At 41.7% G+C, this 20,002-nt stretch overlaps 1 protein-coding gene across 5 annotated transcripts in view; it reads left to right on the top strand.

Moving 5' to 3' along the window:
- The window catches only part of ZC3H6 (zinc finger CCCH-type containing 6), a 73,838-nt gene that overhangs the window by 13,153 nt on the left and 40,683 nt on the right, over window positions 1-20,002 (top strand). Inside the window, exons 1-2 of one of the 5 annotated variants that reach the window (XM_075127308.1) lie at window positions 9,983-10,205; window positions 11,212-11,311. The exons of 2 other annotated variants lie outside the window; for them this stretch is intronic. In XM_075127308.1, the coding sequence (XP_074983409.1) occupies window positions 10,001-10,205; window positions 11,212-11,311 (305 nt within the window). In that variant the 5' untranslated portion in view covers window positions 9,983-10,000. Of the gene's footprint in view, window positions 1-5,056; window positions 5,174-9,982; window positions 10,206-11,211; window positions 11,312-20,002 lie in introns of those variants that run through there. 2 more of the 5 variants (XM_075127310.1, XM_075127309.1) reach the window with 2 other exon arrangements.

Here is a 20,002-nt window from a genome sequence, read left to right as displayed (position 1 = left end):
CTTCATCTCCATCCTCTGGTCTGAGACCTGGTTCCTTTGTGGGACCTTAACACAGTCCTAGCGGCTTTAGTGGGACCACTGGTGGTGCAGTCATGAAAAAGGCAAATGTAATCCTAGGATGCATCAGGCAAGGTATTTCCAGTATTACAGTATTTCCAGAGATAGACAAGTATTAATGACACTGTGCAAGGCACTGGTAAAACCTCATCTGCAACAGTGTATGATTCTGGTAACCCATGTTCAAGAAAGATTAATTTAAAATGGAACAGATGCAGAGAAGGCCTCTTAGGATGATTGGGGAATGGAGACCTTGTCTTATGAGAGGAGAGTAAAAGAAGTTGGCTTGTTTTTAGCTTAGTAAAACTGGTTGAGAGGAAATCTGATTGTTGTCTATAAATACCCTGTAGGGTAGACATCCAGGAGAGAGAAGAGCTATTTAAGCTAAAGGATAAGGTTTGTACAAGAACAAATGGGCATAAAATGGCCATGAATAAATTTAGACTGGAAGTTAAAAGGTTTCTAATCAGAGGAGTGAGGTTCTGAAACAGGTTTACCCCCCACTCCTTCTGTTGGAAGGCTATCTAGTTCTAAGATGGAGCTTGATAAATTTATGAATGGGTTTATATGATGATGATGCCAGCAGGGGACTGGACTGGATCCATAAGATCCATTCTAGTTCTAAGTCCTATCTTCCTATTTTCTTGGGATGAGTTTTCTGAAGACCCGTGGTGGGCCCCTCAGGAAGGGACAACCTCCTTTTTGTCAGTTCAAGAACTTTATACACAGCTCTAGGAAAGCATCTTTTAAAATCTCCTCTTTGTTCTGAAACCACTTCTTTAGTTTCCTATTCTTGGCTGGAGGCATAGATATTATTTTGGTTTTCCTACTGTTCCATTTGATCAAAACCTTGTCTTTACAGGCTACCATCATTTTTGACTTGCAATGAAACAAGACTTTCTGAAGCAGAGTTATGATTTTTTCTTCAGAAAGCCTGAAAATTTAATTCTTTCTTTAAAATGCATTTTAATATTTATAACCAAGAATAGTGTTGAATTCATTCTCTTTGCATTTGAAATGTAACTAGATAGGGAAATCAGATTTCCCCTATCGTGTTAAGGACTGTTTTCAGAGTAGCAGCCGTGTTAATCTGTATTCGCAAAAAGAAGAGGAGTACTTGTGGCACCTTAGTCTCTAAGGTGCCACAAGTACTCCTTTTCTTGTTAAGGACTCTGTTTTTCTTGTTTTTTAAGAGCTATCAAGACCTATTGTAGCTAGCTGCTCACACCTGTGGTTTCTGGCAGAGTGGACAAGTACAGATCTCAAATTTTGTGTGATCTTGCATTTGAAAAATTAAGAAGTATTATCACACAATTGAACAATTTAAATTTAGTGGTAATTTTGTCTCCCCAAATCAACACAGATTGCATTCCAGGGATGGTAAGAAGCAGGCTTAAAAGTTTTATTTAGCTTATGCTGAGGGCTTCAGAAAGTCTAAAGATGTTCATCAGTTTTCATAAGGGAGAAGCTTCTAAAAACCATCCTTTCACTGATGGCTTAAAGACTACAGTCTATTATCCAACAGACAGCTTGAGCAGTTTTTTCTCATTGAATGGTATTCTGCTAGGGAGATACCCACGCCCTTAAACTAATTGAAATAACGAATAAAAAATATTTACGATTTTTCAGCTTAATTTTATAGAAATAATTTTTGAACAAACAGCTTTGTGTTTTACATTTTCTGTCAAGTATTGTGGTGAGTCGAATATAGAAATATCAATTATTGTTTCCAAACCTTGAGAGGCCAGTCCAGACTAGTTGAGGAGATGGGGGAAAGTGAACAACATTGGGGGTAGAAAGTAAAGGAGTACTTGTGGCATCTTAGAGACTAACAAATTTATTTGAGCATAAGCTTTCGTGAGCTACAGCTCACTTCAGATGCATATAGTGGAAAATACAGTGGGGAGATTTTATATACACAGAGAACATGAAACAATGGGTGTTACCATACACACTGTAACAAGAGTGATCAGGTAAGGTGAGCTATTACCAGCAGGAGAGAAACTTGCAGGACCCCAAATCTTATCTTTACAAATGCAAATGTGTTACAGCAGTTGGAGGTGAAGAAGTGCCCCTTAATGAACAATGCTGCAGGATTCAGAGTAACAGCCGTGTTAGTCTGTATTCGCAAAAAGAAAAGGAGTACTTGTGGCACCTTAGAGACTAACCAATTTATTTGAGCATGAGCTTTCGTGAGCTACGGCTCACTTCATCAGATGCATAGTGAGCTGTAGCTCACGAAAGCTCATGCTCAAATAAATTGGTTAGTCTCTAAGGTGCCACAAGTACTCCTTTTCTTAATGCTGCAGGAGTAGGTCAAATGCACAAGACTGCAGGCTTGAATAGTAACCTCCAGGCCAAAACTTCTGTGTTCTGTTCCCAGTGCATTCAGTTCAGCTGCAAGAGTTGGTTTTGGTTTTATGGAGTTATCAATTATTGCTCCTATCCAAGTAGCATATAGTCCTGCTTAATGGAAAACAGAGAAGGCTTGCCACAAAACAAGAGAACATAAAATAACAAAAACTAGAAAATAAATGCAGTTGAAGAGAAAACCAAAGGACAAAGGCAGAAAAGAAAATGAACAGAAAATATGACAAACTGTGCCAGGGCAGGAGCATGGGCAGTGCGTGTGTATAATATCCCATCTCAAAGTAATTTTGCCTCAGAAGATTGGAGAACCAACAACAATGGATAGATACAGAAGATGTCTCAATTGGTCACTAATCCTGTACCTGAGGTAGCACCAGTATTGAGCTATGAACTGAAGTCTTCTCAACCTGCTCCACCAAATGGTTGTAGGATTTCCACTGGGTTGTGGATGCCATAGCCCAATCTTAGTATTTTGATATGAGATGATTTAACATACCTAGGAGGAGTGAATTGTAGTAATTTTTAAAGTCTCTAGTTAATTCCAAATGTGAAGTTTTGAAATAGTAGATGTATTTTGAACTTGATATTGATAAGCACTGTCTTGAGACAGGTTTATTTGGCGATATTTCCAAATTCTTAACACTTTGGAATTAGGGCTTGTGTATGGAGTGGAGACTATTCTTAGAACTATGGATGAGTCTGGTATCTCTGTATATTTCAGAACCTCAATAGATTGAATTGCCTTTATTTTATATGTTTAATACATCTATTTTATGAAAAATAATCATTCTTTTAAATTTTCTCTTCCACAATTCCACATTTATAATATTTTGTTTTCTTATGTGGACTTTTTTCCAATTTTTATGTCCTTTGTAAGATCAGGTCACTAACATTAAATCCAGTATTCAAAATGAGGATTTAGCCTTGTTTTAAATAGCATATATTCCGTATTGTTTGCTATCCCCTTCTTACTACGTCATAATGCCTTATTTGATTTTGACCTTTGCTGCATATTAAGAGGATGTCCTACTGAGCTGTCCATGATAATACCTAGATCTTTTCATTAAAATGTGGGGTGATATTTTCAAAAGATGCCCAACTTCCAGTGACTTTCAGTGTTTAATTCCCTTAAGCACTGCCCATCAGTGAGAGCAATTAAATTTAAATGGGTCCCTTTAGTATAGATTATTTTAATTTGTCTAGATTAAATTTGATCTATTTTCATATTGCCCAATTTTGTTCTTTTAGAGTTCCTCACAAGCCTTCCTGCTTCTCCATTCACTTCTGTTTCCTCCCTCTGCTGAGAAAAACAAGATCTTGCTCATCTTTCTATGAAGATTTTGGTCTCATTGCCTCTTCTATAGTGGTGGAACATACTCCTCTATTTCACTACAGTTAGGCTAGCAGGCTTGCTGCCTTGTGCAGAATTACTCTGGGCTCTTACACAATTTGTACCTGTCCTTGGTTTTCCATGCAGTGCTGCTCCACCTTCTGGCTCCTAACTCAAGAGACATTGGGAATGGATGGCATCTGGCAGGTCCTCTCAGGAGTAGAGGCTGCGAGGAGGGTGGAGTTTGGATGTGTGTTTGCAGTAGGGCATAAAGGAGAGGCAAGGGAGGTTGTGGTTTTCTCTCTGAGATTCCCGTTCACAGAGTAGTCAGCAACTGGCATCAGACTGGGTTGATAATACAGTGTGAAAGTAGGCTCAAGGTGGATGTTTCCAGCAGAAATGACAGGACCAGTTGCTCTATCTGTCAGTGACTAAAACCACCTTTTCCTGCTATAATACTCCCAAGTGGGCCCTAAACAGAGATGAAGAACTGACCTGTCCTTAAAGTGCTTAATACCTGGGGATTAGATGATGTCCAGAGAATTAATTCTTTTGTTCCGAAGTCCAAACAAATTATCTCTTCCCTTTCTATTTGTTTCCTTCTACTGTTTTACTGAGACTCCTCAAATAATGCTGGCATTAGAAAGGCATGATTTTCATTTCCAAATTCTTATTAATTTAATAGCTTGATAATGTCGTGATTGTTGAGCTCCATCCAGAATTCACCTGCAAACTGAAAAATCTTAAGAAATCACAAAAATTATATGTTATATAAAAAGGGTGCATTTTATTATATATTCAGACAATAATGGATACATTGCACATTATTTGTTTTATGGTGTAGTATACGCTTTTACAACTTAAATAGTAAAACAATATGGTTAATTAGAAAAATTGAATTATGAATCCTTTTTATGTGCAATGTGACTAAATTAATGTTGGTGTTGAAAACTTAATTTTTGCATTTCCTTACATTTTATGATTTTTAATTGCAATTTTAAAGTTGTAGTAAAATCTACTTCTGCTTTATTTATTTCCAGTTAGACTTTGAAGCTTGCACTTCACTGAATGAGATGAGTTACCATGTTAACTTCTGCTGTTTGGTTAGAAACAATTCTCTGCAAGATTGAGTCAACAGTGCAGATGCACTTCTGTTTAAGTTGGGATGTATCTTTGTAATGAAAATGTGATAGTGAAACTTTTTTTCAAATTTGCAGAACAGTGGAGAATACAAAAATATTGTGGAGATCCTAAAATTGTTAGATCTCCAATTTTTAACACTGTTTTCTTCTGAAAAAGCCGACGGGTGCGGAGGAGCACACGGTTCGGACAGAGACATCCCTTAGGGGAGGATCTATTAATGAGGATTCTCTATATCCTTGTAAGGAGGAGAGCATGGAAGATGATAAAGTACAGGTAGGATCTGTCAAGAAACAATCAAATAAAAGAATCCCATTCAATTACATCACATAGTGGCAGACAGCTAAAAAGTGACAAATTTTATAAGTGCTTATATACAAATGCTAGAAATCTAAATACTAAGATGGGTAAACTTGAATGTGTGGTATTAAATGAGGATATTAATAGGCATCACAGAAACTTGGTGGAATGATAATCAGTGGGACAAGGTAATACCAGGGTATAAAATATATAGGAATGACAGAATAGGTTGGGCTGGTGGGGGAGTGGCATTATATATGAAAGAAAGCATAGACTAAAATATAGTAAAAATCTTAAATGAACCAAACTGTACCATAGAATCCCTGCTTAAAATTCCATGCTTGAATAATAAGAATATAGCAGTAGGGATATACTACCGACTACCTGACCAGAATGGTGACTGTGAAATGCTCAGAGAGATTAGAAATGCTATAAAAATAGAAAACTCAATAATAATGGGGGGTTTTAGCTATCCCCACCATGACTGGGTACATGTCACCTGAGGACGGGATGCAGAGAGTTTCTTGACACCGTAAATGAGTACTTCTTGGAACAGCTAGTCCTGGAACCCACAAGAGGAGAGGCAGTTCTTGATTTAGTCCTCAGTGGAGCACATGATCTTATCCAAAAGGTGAATATAGCTGAACTGCTTGGTAATAGCAACCATAATATAATAAAATTTAACATCCTGGGGGTGGGGGGGGACACACCAAAGAAGCCCACCACAGTAGCATTCAACTTCAAAAAGGGGAACTACACAAAAATGGGGCCATTAGTTAAACAGAAATTAAAAGGTACAGTCCCAAAAGTGAAATGCCTGCAAGCTGCATGGAAACTTTGTAAAAACACCGTAATAGAGGCTCAAATTAAATGAATGCCCCAAATTAAAAAACACAGTAAGAGGACCAAAAATGTGCCATCATGGCTAAACAACAAAGTAAAAGAAGCAGTTAAAGGCAAAAAGGCATCCTTCAAAAATTTGAAGTTAAATCCTACTGAGGAAAATAGAAAGGAGCATAAACTTTGGCAAGTCAAGTGTAAATGTATAATTAGGCAGGCCAAAAAAGAATATGAAGAGCAACTAGCCAAAGGCTCAAACTAACAGCAACAAATTTTTTTAAGTGCATCAGAAGCAGGAAGCCTGCTAAATAATCACTGGGGCCACTGAACAGTCGAGGTGGTAAAGGAGCACTCAAGGAAAATACCACTGTTGGAGGGCAGCTGAATGAATTCTTTGCACCAGTCTTCACTGCAGAGGATGTGAGGGAGGTTCACACAGCTGAGCCATTCTTTTTAGGTGACAAATCTGAGGAGCTGTCCCAGATTGAGGTGTCATTAAAGGAGGTTTTAGAACAAATTGATAAACAGTGATAAGTTGCCAGGATCAGATGGGATTCACCCAAGAGTTCTGAAGGATCTCAAATGGGAAATTGCAGAACTACTAACTGTGGTATGTAACCTATCATTTAAATCAGCTTCTGTACCGAATGACTGGAGGATAGCTAATGTGATGCCAGTTTTTTAAAAAAGGCTCCAGAGGCAATCCTGGCAATTACAGGCCTGTAAACCTAATTTCAGTAACAGGCAGATTGGTTGAAACTGTAGTAAAGAACAGAATTATCAGGCACTTAGATGAACATGATTTGTTGAGGAAGAGTCAGTGTAGCTTTTGTAAAGGGAAATCATGCTTCACCAATCAATGAGAATTCTTTGAGGGGATCAACCAACGTGGAGACCAAGGTAATCCAGTGTACAGGGACTTTTGGAAAGCCTTTTGCAAGGTCCCTCACGAAAGGCTCTTAAGCAAAGTCATGGGATAAGAGGGAAGGTCCTCTCACAGATCAGTAACTGGTTAAAAGATAGTAAACAAAGCGTAGGAACAAATGGTCTGCTTTCAGAATGGACTGACGTAAACAGTGGTGTCCCCAGGGGTCTGTGATGCGACCAGTGCTGTTCAACATACTCATAAATGATCTGGAAAAAGAGGTAAACAGGTAGCAAAATTTGTGGACGATACAAAATTACTCAAGATAGTTAAGTCCAAAGCAAACTGCGAAGACTTACAAAGGAATCTCACTAAACTGGGTGACTGGCAACAAAATGGCAAATGAAATTCAATGTTGATAAATGCAAACTAATGCACATTGGAAACCATAATCCCAACTATACATACAAAACGATGGGGTCTAAATTAGCTGTTACCACTCAAGAAAGAGATCTTGGAGTCATTATGGATAGTTCTCTGAAAATATCTGCTCAGTGTGCAGCAGCAGTCAAAAAAGCTAACAATGTTAGAAACCATCAGGAAAGAAATAGATAATAAGACAGAAAATGCTTTATATAAATTCAGTACTCCCACATCTTGACTACTGCCTGCAGATCTGATCGCCCCATCTCAGGAAAGATTTATTAGAATTGGAAAAGGTACAGAGACGGGCAACTAAAATGATTAGGGGTATGAAACAGTTTTTGTATGAGGAGAGATTAGAAAGACCTGGGCTGTTCATCTTGGAAAAGAGACGACTAAGAGGGGATGTGATAGAAGTCTATAAAATATTGACTGCTGTGGAGAAAGTGAATAAGGAAATGTTATTTACTCCTTCACATAACACGAGAACTAGGGGTCACTCAAATTAATAGGCAGCAGGTTTAAAATAAACAAAAGGAAGTACATCTTCAGACAATGCACAGTTAACCTGTGGAACTAGTTGTCGGGATGTTGTGAAGGCCAAAACTATAACAGGGTTCAAAAACGAACTAGAAAAGTTCTTGGAGGATAGGTCTGTCAATGGTTATTAGCCAGAATGGTCAGGGATGCAATACCATGAACTGAATGTCCCTAGCCTTTGATTGCCAGACGCTGGGAGTGTATGATAGGGGATGGATCACTAGGGGTATGTCTAACTACGAAATTAGGTCAAATTTATAGAAGTCAATTTTTTAGAAAGCGATTTTATACAGTCGATTGTGTGTGTCTCCACTTAAGACTATTAAGTTGGTGGAGTGCGTCCACAGTACCGAGGCTAGTGTCGACTTCCGGAGCGTTGCACTGTTGGTAGCTATCCTACAGTTCCCGCAGTCTCTGCCGCCCATTGGAATTCTGGGTTGAGATCCCAATGCCTGATGGGGCAAAAAACATTGTTGCTGGGTGGTTCTGGGTACGTCATCAGGCCCCCGCCCGACCACCCCGCCACCCCCACGAAAGCAACGGCAGACAATCATTTCATGCCTTTTTTGCTGGGTTACCCGTGCAGACGCTATACCACAGAAAGCATGGAGCCCGCTCAGCTCACTGTCACCATATGTCTCCTGGGTGCTGGCAGACATGGGACTGCATTGCTACACAGCAGCGGCTCATTGCCTTGTGGTAGCAGACGGTGCAGTACAACTGGTATCCATCCTCGTCATCTCCTGGATGCTCTTGGCCGGCCTCGGTGAGATCGGTCGAGGTGCCTGGGCAGACATGGGTGCTCCTGGCAGACCTCGATGAGGTCTGTCAAGGGCGCCTGAACATAAATGGGAGTGACTCAGGTCATTCCCTTCTTTAAGTTTTGTCTAATGGAGATTCTGTCCTGCTTGGAATATTGGCAGAAGGATAGCTCAGTGGTTTGAGCATTGGCCTGCTAAACCCAGGGTTGTTAGTTCAATCCTTGAGGGGGCCATTCTGCCTCAGGCTGCTCTCCCAGCCAGCAGCATGATGACCGCTAGCAGTCGTACTGCACCATCTGCTGCCAGCCTACCCCTTGCTTCCCCCTCCCTCCGTGAAAGCAACGGCCAACAATCGTTTCGTGCCTTTTTCCATGCAGGTGCCATATTGCTGTCAGCGTTGTCATCCACCCGCCACTTCCACTGGCACTCTGCTCTCCTGTTCACGCCATACCATAGCAAGCATGGAGCCCACTCAAATCACCACGGCAGTTGTGACCACTCTAAAAGTCATGCTCATTATCCAGCAGTATATGCAGAACCAGAACCTGCAAAAGTAGGCGAGTAGGCGACGGCAGCTTGGTGAGGAGAGTGATGAGGACATGGACACAGACTTTTCTCAAAGTACAGGCCCCGGCAGTTTGGCCATCCTGGTGGCAATGGGGCAGGCTCATGCCATGGAACGCCTATTCTGGGCCTGGGAAACAAGCACAGACTGGTGGGACCGCATAGTGTTGCCGGTCTGGGACGATTTCCAATGGTTGCGAAACTTTTGCATGCGTAAGGGCACTTCCATGGAACTTTGTAACTTGCTTTTCCCTGCCCTGAAGCACCAGAATACCAAGATGAGAGCAGTCCTCACAATCCACAAGCGAGTGGCGATAGCCCTCTGGAAGCTTGCAACGCCAGACAGCTACTGATCAGTCGGGAATCAATTTGGAGTGGGCAAATCTACTGTGGGGGCTGCTGTGATCCAAGTAGCCAACATGATCACTGACCTGCTGCTATCAAGGGTCGTGACTCTGGGAAATGTGCGGGTCATAGTGGATGGCTTTGCTGCAATGGGATTCCCTAACTGTGGTGGGGCGATAGACAGAACGCATATTGCTATCTTGGGACCGGACCACCAAGGCAGCCAGTACATAAACCAAAAGGGAGGGGTACTTTTCAATGGTGCTGCAAGCAGTGGTGGATCACAAGGGACGTTTCACCAACATCAACGTGGGATGGCCGGGAAAGATACATGACGCTCGCATCTTTAGGAACTCTGGTCTGTGGGAATGGCTGCAGCAAGGGACTTACTTTCCAGACCAGAAAATAACTGTTGGGGATGTTGAAATGCCTATAGTTATCCTTGGGGACCCAGCCTTCCCCTTAATGCCATGGCTCTTGAAGCTATACGCAGGCACCCTGGACAGTAGTCAGGAGCTGTTCAACTACAGGTTGAGCAAGTGCAGAATGGTGGTAGAAAGTGCATTTGGATGTTTAAAAGCGCGCTGGCGCAGATTACTGACTCGGTTAGACCTCAGCGAAACCAATATTCCCCTCGTTATTACTGCTGGCTGTGTGCTCCACAATATCTGTGAGAGTAAGGGGGAGACGTTTATGGCAGGGTGGGAGGTTGAGGCAAATCACTGGCCACTGATTACGTGCAGCCAGACACCAGGGCAGTTACAATAGCATAGCAGGGCACACTGTGCATCAGAGAAGCTTTAGTTTCATGACTGGCCAGGCTACAGTGTGAAAGTTCTGTTTGTTTCTCCTTGATGAAAATCCGCCCCCTTGGTTCACTCTACTTCCCTGTAAGCCAACGGCCCTCCCCTCCCCCCTTTGATCACGGCTTGCAGAGACAAAAGTCATTGTTTAAAATTAATGCATTCTTTATTAATTCGTCACACAAATGGAGGAATAACTGTGAAGGTAGCCCGGGAGGGGTGGGGTAGGAGAGGAGGATGGAAGGAAAGGGCCACAGTGCACTTGAAAATTTATTGAATGCCAGCTTTCTGTTGCTTGGGCAGTCCTCTGGGGTGGAGTGGTTGGGTGCCAGGAGGCCCCCACACCGCGTTCTTGGGCATCTGGTCGAGGAGGCAATGGAACTTGGGGAGGAGGGCGGTTGGTTACGCAGGGGCTGCAGCGGCGGTCTGTGCTCCTGCTGCCTTTCCTGCACCTCAGCCATACACCGGAGCATATCAGTTTGATCCTCCAGTAGCCTCAGCATTGCATCGTGCCTTCTCATTATGCTGATGCCACCTCTCCTCTCGCTTGTCCCTCCTCTCCTCGTGTTCATTTTGTGCTTTCCTGGACTCTTATATTGTCTCCCTCCATGCATTGTGCTGGGCTCTTTCAGTGTGGGAGGACTGCATGAGTTCAGAGAACATTTCATCTCGAGTGCTTTTTTTTTTGCCTTCTAATCTTTGATAGCCTCTGGGACGGAGATGATACGTGGAGCGATGAAACCATTTGCAGCTGTGGGAGGGAAAAAAGGGAGATTAGTCTTGAAAAAGAGACATTTTAGAGAACAATGGGTAGACTCTTTCACGGTGAACAAAGCTGTTAATATTACATAGCACTTATGCTTTCTCTACAAGGTCGCATTTTGCCTCTTATGTCAAGGGCCTGCCGATATGGTGTGAGAAATCACACACGCAGGGCCAGCAGGCAACAGAATTCGGCTTGCAGGCAGACATGGTAAGCCACAGTCTTTTGGCTTCTTTAACCTTCCTAACATGTGGGAATGGTTTCAAACAGCAATGCCGTCATTTCACATACCAAGCACCTGTTGGCTTGGCCCTTTAAAATGGGTTGGCCATTTAAAAAGAGGGGCTGTGGTTTTTAGGTTAACATGCAGCACAAATCTAGCTAACCACCCCCTGCCACACACACACCCCCAATTCTCTGGGATGATTGCTTAACCCCTCCCCCCACTGCGTGGCTAACAGCAGGGATGATTTCTGTTCAGCCACAGGAAAACAGCCCAGCAGGAACGGCTACCTCTGAATGTTCCCTTAATAAAATTCCCCTATTTCAACCAGGTGACCACGAATGATATCACTGTCCTGAGCATAACACAGAGAGGTAAAGAACGGATGTTGCTTGAATGCCAGCAAATACTGGGACCATACGCTGCCATGCTTTGTTATGCAATGATTCCAGACTATGTGCTGCTGGCCTGCCGTGGTAAAGTGTCCTACCATGGAGGACGGAATAAGGCTGCCCTCCCCAGAAACCTTTTGCAAAGGCTTTGGGAGTACATCCAGCAGAGCTTCATTGAGATGTCCCTGGAGGATTTCTGCTCCATCCCCATTCATGTTAACAGACTTTTCCAGTAGCCGTACTGGCCGCGAATGCATCCCAAGTCTTCAGGGCAAATTAATCATTAAACACGCTTGCTTTTAAAGCATGCATTATATTTACAAAGGTACACTCACCAGAGGTCCCTTCTCCGCCTTCTAAGTTCAGGAGCCTGCCTTCGGTGGGTTGGGAGGGTACTAGATCCAAGGTGAAAAACAGTTCCTGGCTGTCGGGGAAAAACGGTTTCTCCGCTTGCTTGCTGTGCTTCAGCCTCCTCCTCATCTTCCTCGTCTCCAAAATCCACATCCCTGTTGCATGAGAGTCCATTGACGGAGTCCACGCATAGGGCTGGGGTAGTTGTAGGGGCACCACCTAGTGTGGCATGCAGTTCATCATAGAAGCGGCATGTCTGGGGCTGTGACCCGGAGCGGCCGTTTGCCTCTGTGGTTCTTTGGTAAGCTTGTCTGAGCTCCTTAAGTTTCACGTGGCACTGCTGCTGGTCCTTGTGATAGCCTCTGTCCTTCATGCCCTTGGAGATATTTTCAAATATTTTGGCATTTCGTGTTTTTGAACGGAGTTCTGATAGCACAGATTGGTCTCCCCAGACAGCGATCAGATCCAGTACCTTCCATTTGGTCCATGCTGGAGCTCTTTGGCGATTCTGGGATGCATGGTCACCTGTGCTGATCAGTTCGCCACTCTGGCCAAACAGGAAATGAAATTCAAAAGTTCGTGGGGCTTTTCCTGTCTGCTTGGCCAGTGCATCTGAGTTGAGAGTGCTGTCCAGAGCGGTCACACTAGAGCACTCTGGGATAGTTCCCAGAGGCCAATACTGTCAAATTGCGTCCACACTACACCACACTGGACCCAGCAAGGTCGATTTCAGCGCTAATCCACTCTTCGGGGAGGAGTACAGAAACTGGTTTTAAGAGCCCTTAAAGTCAGAAAAAATGGCTTCGCAGAGTGGGCAGGTGCAGGGCTAAATCGATCTAACACTGCTAAATCTGACTTAAACTCGTAGTGTAGACCAGGGCTTGGTGATTGCCTGTTCTGTTCATTCCCTCTGAAGCACCTGGCTTTGGCCGCTGTCAGAAGACAAGATACTGGGCTAGATGGACCATTGGTCTGACCCAGTATAGCCTATGTTGTCCCTGGTATTAAGCAAGTGCTTTTTATTTTAATTAAGAAAGATTTTATGTATTTTTTTTACATTTATTTTCCTCATATATATTGCTCTATCAGTAGCTCCTCTTATCTGTTAAGATGGTGAGAGAGAGCATGCAATGATATCACGGGGGCACAGGGGCAAGGTTTTATTAGCACATGCCCTGTGGATATCCATTGGATTTTTTGCAGTCACTTATAACTTACTTTTCCCTTCCAAAACATTTTATTTACTCCTCAATGGGGACAGCAGTATATCCATACAAAGTTTCATGTTTTAAACTTTGGCTGTTGTTGCTGTAACCAATTTATTTTAAACAAAAGTGGTTAGATATTTTACTGAATTGGAAAAATGTATCTTTCACTCTCTCATAACTCAATAACAACTAAAAGGATTTTTCTTAGTCTTCCCAAAAAAAAATCATCTCTGGACAGAAACCAAGTACATGAGAATTTCAACTTCAAGGGTAAAGGTCTCAGAAAGTTATCTACATGTTACGAGAGGTTATAATACATTCCAGTCTTGGATCATTTCTCATGTTTGACCTACTATCTTGCATTAATCTTGATTTTTATTTTTTCTCTGTTCACTTTTAAAAATCTCTCTGGAAGAATATACTCAGGATCGACTGCTTCAGTCATTTCTTTAAATTGTTCATTTTGTGCTACATAGAGGAGTTGATGTGGGCATAAAAGAAGGTTGCATCTTCCTTATCAAGTTCGTCTTTGAATTTTCAGTTATTTTTATAGCCTATCTGCTGATCTTTTTATAAATCTATTTTTGTTGATTTTAATATGCAGAACAATCTTGTACAATGCCAATAACAAGTCAGAAAATCAAAAACAATCAGAAAAGACGGTGTATGTCTCTTGAGTAATTATACTATCTTTTTTTTTTTAACTTACGTATTCTGGAACAAGTTTTTTCAGTATAAAGTGCTTTAATTTAACGTTCAAAATTGTATGATCATATCCCTTTTCTTCTCAGATACTGAGTAATATACATTACTATATACATACAGTACATTAATCTGGCAAGTTTTCTCCAGTTGGGCTGTTGGCTGAATTGTCCCAAAAATATAAAACTTTTCTTCATGGAGGACTTTGGAAAAAAATATTATAGCCTTAACAAACACACTCTAATCTTCTGTTTGAGGGGAAGAAATTATTTGTAGCTGTCTGGGCTATGTAATATAGATTCATGTCTGGGAACATAAAGTTTTCTCGTAATGGACATCCGCTGGTCTGGAAACTATTCATGGATTAGACCTCCTCATTTCACCACAGTGAAGGCAGTTTAGGCTTGTTTTATTCCATTCATCCTTTGAGTTCAGACTCTCTGCTGGACTATTTAAGCATGGCATTCCAATCTTGTTTTATTCAGTCTCCATCTGAGCAGCTTTAGGCTCATTGCTGTTAAGAAACAGCATTTGAATGTGGGAATTTTATCTCACAGACTGCTGAATTTCAGATTATGTGTATTTTTCAGTAATCCTAACCAGTTGACTTTCCTTTTAGAGCAGGCTGAGGATCCAGTGTGTTTAATCTTCATTCCTTCTGGTTCCCTTTCCTCAGAATGTGTCTCACAGTGGCCTAACCCTGCCTGCCATTATAGCACACATACTGTTCCAAAAATTTCTGTGGAAAAATATGTATATTTACAACAGTAATCAGCTCCTTAAAAATAGTTTGAGTTCTTGATTAAAGTGGCTGGGTGCAAATTAAAATGTCCTGCATCACCTCTGCAAAGTTACCTTGATCCAAAGTTCACCAATAAAAAGAGAAATTAAGATCCTTCACACAAATCCCATGTGTATTATGCTGTCCTTTTCAGTGGAACTAAGTTATTTGGCCAATCCCTTAGAAAGCTCTCTTGGGGTTCAGTCCAATCTGAACAACCTGCTTTCTCAGTATTGCTTTTTAATCAGGGATGAAAAAACATTGTAACGAAAATATAGATGAGCTCCTTATGGAATATGCAGTCATTCCCACCATCATGTTTTACTGAAGTTAGAAAGTATTTTTCCAGCATTACAGGATGGGAGGTCACCATAGATCTTCCTTCCTTTCTTCAACTCAAAAATTAATCTACTTGGGAATCTTAAAGCTTAAACATTTGACTTTCTCTTCTGGACCAATTCCACCTCAAATGCATTCTGTGTCATACAGAAATTGGGTATCTTGTAAAATTTAAAGAGAGTGCCCCTCTTTACCATATATGCTATATAAAATCTAGACATAAAAGCCAAAATCCCAATGTCGCCCTCAAAACATCATCCTGATATTTTTTCACATCATTTATGGTCCCAATGAAAATAGATGAAGTCTATCTGTTTTTGACATATATCTGTAATGGAAGCAAGATTCAAAATGGAAAATATTCCATAACTCATTCAAGAAATGGCTTCACTCTATTCTTCTGTTCCATAGATCTGAAGAAATTAACTTTTGTTTTCCCATCTAATCTCATCTCCATCAGTCTCATTTCCTGCATTTAAAGGAAAATACCTGTTCATGTCCATGTTATTTGGTATTTTGTCTTTTCCTGTGATGTGCAAGATGATGTAGCTCATTAAGATAGCATTTACATCTGTTACTTGAATGATCTGCTGCTGAAAATGTACTTAAAGGCAACTTTTCTTCACATAGTCAATTCATTATTAAACAAAAATCTTTTTGTGCATACCCTCTGGACCTTACCCATATTGGGGCTCATTTTTAAGACCATTCAACTGGGAAATCTCCCTTTATTCGAATTTCTACTCCAGATTTTAACCCTTCTCTTCCAGTGTTCTGTAGTTTCCTCCTAATATCTGCACTTAATACTCGTGTTGGCATTGTGCATATAAAAAACCTGTGGACAACACAGCATCCCTAATGTCTTCAGTTTTTCCTTTTAAACAAATGACACTAACTTATCTTAGCCTGATGTTGCCTTTAAAGCAATCATCAGTGCTATTGGAGCCCTCCATAAAATTCACAGGACCATCTCATCTCATTTCACATCAGGAGCAACAGATGAACAAACATGGCTTACATAAACTGCCAGGGAAGAATAAAAAGTATAAATCTGAACCATGTGGCCTTTCATTCATTCATGAAGAGGCAGAGTTCATCTGTCTAATGGAGCAGTAAGCTAGCTCAGTTGCCCAAGGGTGGCAACAGACAAGTTGGGAGTCTTTGATTCATATATTCAGCAAGCCATTTTCTCTCATTAGAACTTATTTGCATCTGAGAACAACAGGAATTGTACTTGTATTTTGCTTTTGACAATGGCATCCCTAGGTATGTTACATGGATACTTTCTCCTTTCAGTGGATAGATATACTCATTGTGGCTAATTGCCAGCACTACTATGATGGGTCTCGTGCTTTCTCTTCTTGGGGGCGTTCAGGGCACCGTTTCTTGCCCCTGAACTGGGGTATTAACTGCCCCACTAGTGTCCTAGAGAAGGGGAGTGGAGAGGGAGGGACCCGGGCCCGCCCTCTACTCCGGGTCCCAGCCCAGGGGCCCTAGGGATAGCAGTAAACCACTTGAACTAGCGGTTCCTTCCCTTGGGCTGCTTCCCTCTCCTGCCCTTCAGCTTGTGGGGCTTCCTGCCCTCCCTTTGCACAAACCAGGTGTCCCTTTACCTAGGGCCTTGGTCGTCTTAGCCCACCGCAGCACTTCTCCAAACTCTCCTCTGCTTCCCTCCAAACTGCTCTTTGCTCCAACACCAATCCACTCTGCTTCAACTCCTCCTCTTGTCTGATTGAAGTGGGGGGGGGGGGTTAATCAGGTGACTGGCTTCAGGTGCTTTAATTAATCTATAGCAAACTTTCTTCCCTCTACAAGGAATAAGGCTCCCTTCTAACACTCTCCTGCCACCGTCTGGCCATGCTGTGTCACACTCATGTATTGACTTACCTCAGTTTCGTCTTATTTGAGAAGATAAGACTGATCGTCTGTAATCAGATATAATCTATTTGTTTCATAGATCTCAGTTTTGTAGACTTACAAAGATGGCAGTCTGCTATATTTGGAAGCTTCTGGTTTTTCGCCAACCATGTTCACCTTCCCCACCATTTCCCCAGTCAGCCTCAGAATCTGCTCCTTCAACAACCTGATTATTGAGAATTTGTCAACTTTGTATTAAAATATCAGAAGTCTTCCTTACCAAGAACATACAAGACTTGGAAGACTTGTTGACCTGATTCATAAACCTGAGCCTAAATATGTTCATATTGTTTGTTAGAGACATCCTGGCCTTCGTAAGAAATTATGCTGTAGGTACTTAGGGATACAGCTACATAGTCCACAGAAGCAAGCCTCCGAGCCTGAGTTTACAGATGTGGGACTCATTGCTAGTACTCTAAAAATAGCTTTGTAGAAGTGCTTTGAAGTTGCAGCTCAGCTCTGAAGCCTAGGGATGGGGGTGGGCTTCAGAGCTCAAGCTCCAGCCCAAACTGCAACTTCAGAGTGCTGTCTACACAGCTGTTTTTAGAGCACTGTCACAAGCTCCTCAAACCCAAGTCTGTTGACCTGGGCTGGGAGGTTTGCTGCTGCTGGCTGTGTAGACCTACCTACTATGTTCAGTCCACTGTCCCCAAGATTCCAGTATCAGCCTTGTCCCATTTCTTCCTGGTATCAGCCCTAGTATCAGCCTTGTCCCATTTCTTCCTGGTATCAGCCCTAGTATCAGCCTTATCCCATTTCTTCCTGGTATCAGCCCTACTATCAGCCTTATCCCATTTCTTCCTGGTATCAGCCCTAGTATCAGCCTTGTCCCATTTCTTCCTGGTATCAGCCCTACTATCAGCCTTATCCCATTTCTTCCTGGTATCAGCCCTAGTATCAGCCTTGTCCCATTTCTTCCTGGCTGGTGAACAAGAGAGACTCCAAGTGGAACTATAACACTTCAACCTCATTCTCTTAATCCTGTAGTGGAGGGCTCACTGTTTATTTCATTTTCATTCTTTATAGCAGTGTTGTAGCGGTACAGCAGAGGGTATTTGAAATCAAAGGGGGAGGGTAGGGAAAAAGCTTCCATGGTGGTGGAATGAGCAGGTCCAACCCATGAATAGTGTCCAGCCCACTGTATGCCCTCTATAATGAAACATTAAAAATTACAGGTAATGAAACGTTATTTCTTTTTGTTGCTTCGATAAATGATGTCACCTGCTATTTCAGCTGCTTTAAGGATTCTGAGTTTGTCTTTAGTATTAGTTAAGACTTTATGGACGGTGTTGCCAATGTTGTCCCTTTCAAGATTTGCACATAGGTATCCTGTAGCAAAAAAGGGTCTTGGTTGTATCAGTTTTAGGTGACTTGAAAAAGAACCTAGAAATAGAAAATTATGAGCTCTCATCTAGTTTTCTGGTTTATGCTGTCTCTTTTTCTGTTTGGGAGTTCTTTTTCATTAAACATTTTGAGAGCCTGGACATTTCACTTCCTGCTTCTTTTTTTTGGTGGTCATCTGAGTCCACATAACTCACATGGACAATGACAAAAAATGGCTAGAGTCCAAGGTTGATTATTTTCCCTGACAGACTCAACTTTTTCCTTAACTGAGGACATAGACTTTTAGAGAACATGTAAAGCTGAAATCATCTCTGTCTCTTGTAGAAAAGGTAATGTGGGTATCCCCACTGCATAACATAGTGTTGGTATATGAAAGTCATCCCCATCAAGTTTTGCTGTTCTTCCATATTTGTTTCCATTGTAACTGACCACAAGGTTCCCGAACAGGCTGACATCCCTCCCTCCCCCCATCAGAACAAAAAAGAGTGTTGCATTAATCAGATAGTAGGAATTTACAACTTCTCAGAACCAAAATTACCGTGGCCACCACCCCAAATAGATTGAATAAAGAGAATGTTGAGGAACTGCTAGAATGCCTGCAACTGGGATTTGAATTATGCTATCTTTGATGTTTCAGTGGCATTAGTAGCATTAAAAATGTCTTGCCTACAGGGTCATCAGACTCATTAATGCACTTCAGTAAACAAAGTCTCATTTAGTGGTTCACTTGATCGTGAAGAGTCTGATTTTTCTGCACTGTTTGAGATAAGCATAAACCCTTTCCATCTTGCTACTGTACGTTTTGAGAGAGTTGCTTATATTTTACTTTAGGAGAATTATTTATGTTCATTGTCTATTAAATCATTTGTTTCCTGCTGCTCCAACTTAGGGCATGTTGAGTCAGAAATTCATACAGTGAAGTTTGATATCACTCCATTTGCAGTATTGATTAGCAGCTTTCACCTTTACTACAGTTGAGAAACCACCACTTATTGAATACAACACTGTGAAGACTAAAAACAAGATGAAATAGCCAGCTTCATATAGAACTGTACCCACCTCCCAAAAGTTTCTAGAATCTAGCACATCAAGTCCCGTAACAGTTCAGAACTTGCGAGCTCTCTCTCTCTCACTCTCACAAACACACACACACTTTTCTCAAGAACCACTGATAAATGATCCAGCCAGACACTTCTCTGAAATCACCAGTGTCTTCACTCGTCCTCTAGCTTTTGGAGAGGTTCTTTAACTTTCTTATCTCTAACTATCTTATATTTTCTTACAGGCATAACAAGTACCTTGATATTTTCATGACTTTCATTTTTTGTGAATAGTTCGTTCTTTTCCAAGTCCAGGTCCCCATGGTTATTCACTGTGCCCTGGACCAGTAATACTTCTGTAGCAGTTACTGTTGGTCCATGCCTGCACCTCCTCATGCTCCCAAGTAAGGGCCTAAGCCGTATGGATGGACTGCCTCTCCAGTTCTTTTTCTACCTCTCGTGGTCTGGGATGGAACCTCCTGTGTCTATTTCTACTCTTTAGCATTCTGCTTCTTCAAGTCTGTAAACAGCTGTTACATTTGGATAGTTTCGTTTTTTAGTGCTACTTAATTAGTTGGTGATTGGGGGGACCCCCAGCTCCTCT

The sequence above is a fragment of the Caretta caretta genome, chromosome 3, assembly GCF_965140235.1.
Source record: "Caretta caretta isolate rCarCar2 chromosome 3, rCarCar1.hap1, whole genome shotgun sequence".
NCBI lineage: Eukaryota > Metazoa > Chordata > Testudines > Cheloniidae > Caretta > Caretta caretta.
Note: the sequence above shows the minus strand (reverse complement) of the source record. Positions and strands in the feature narration are given on the sequence as shown.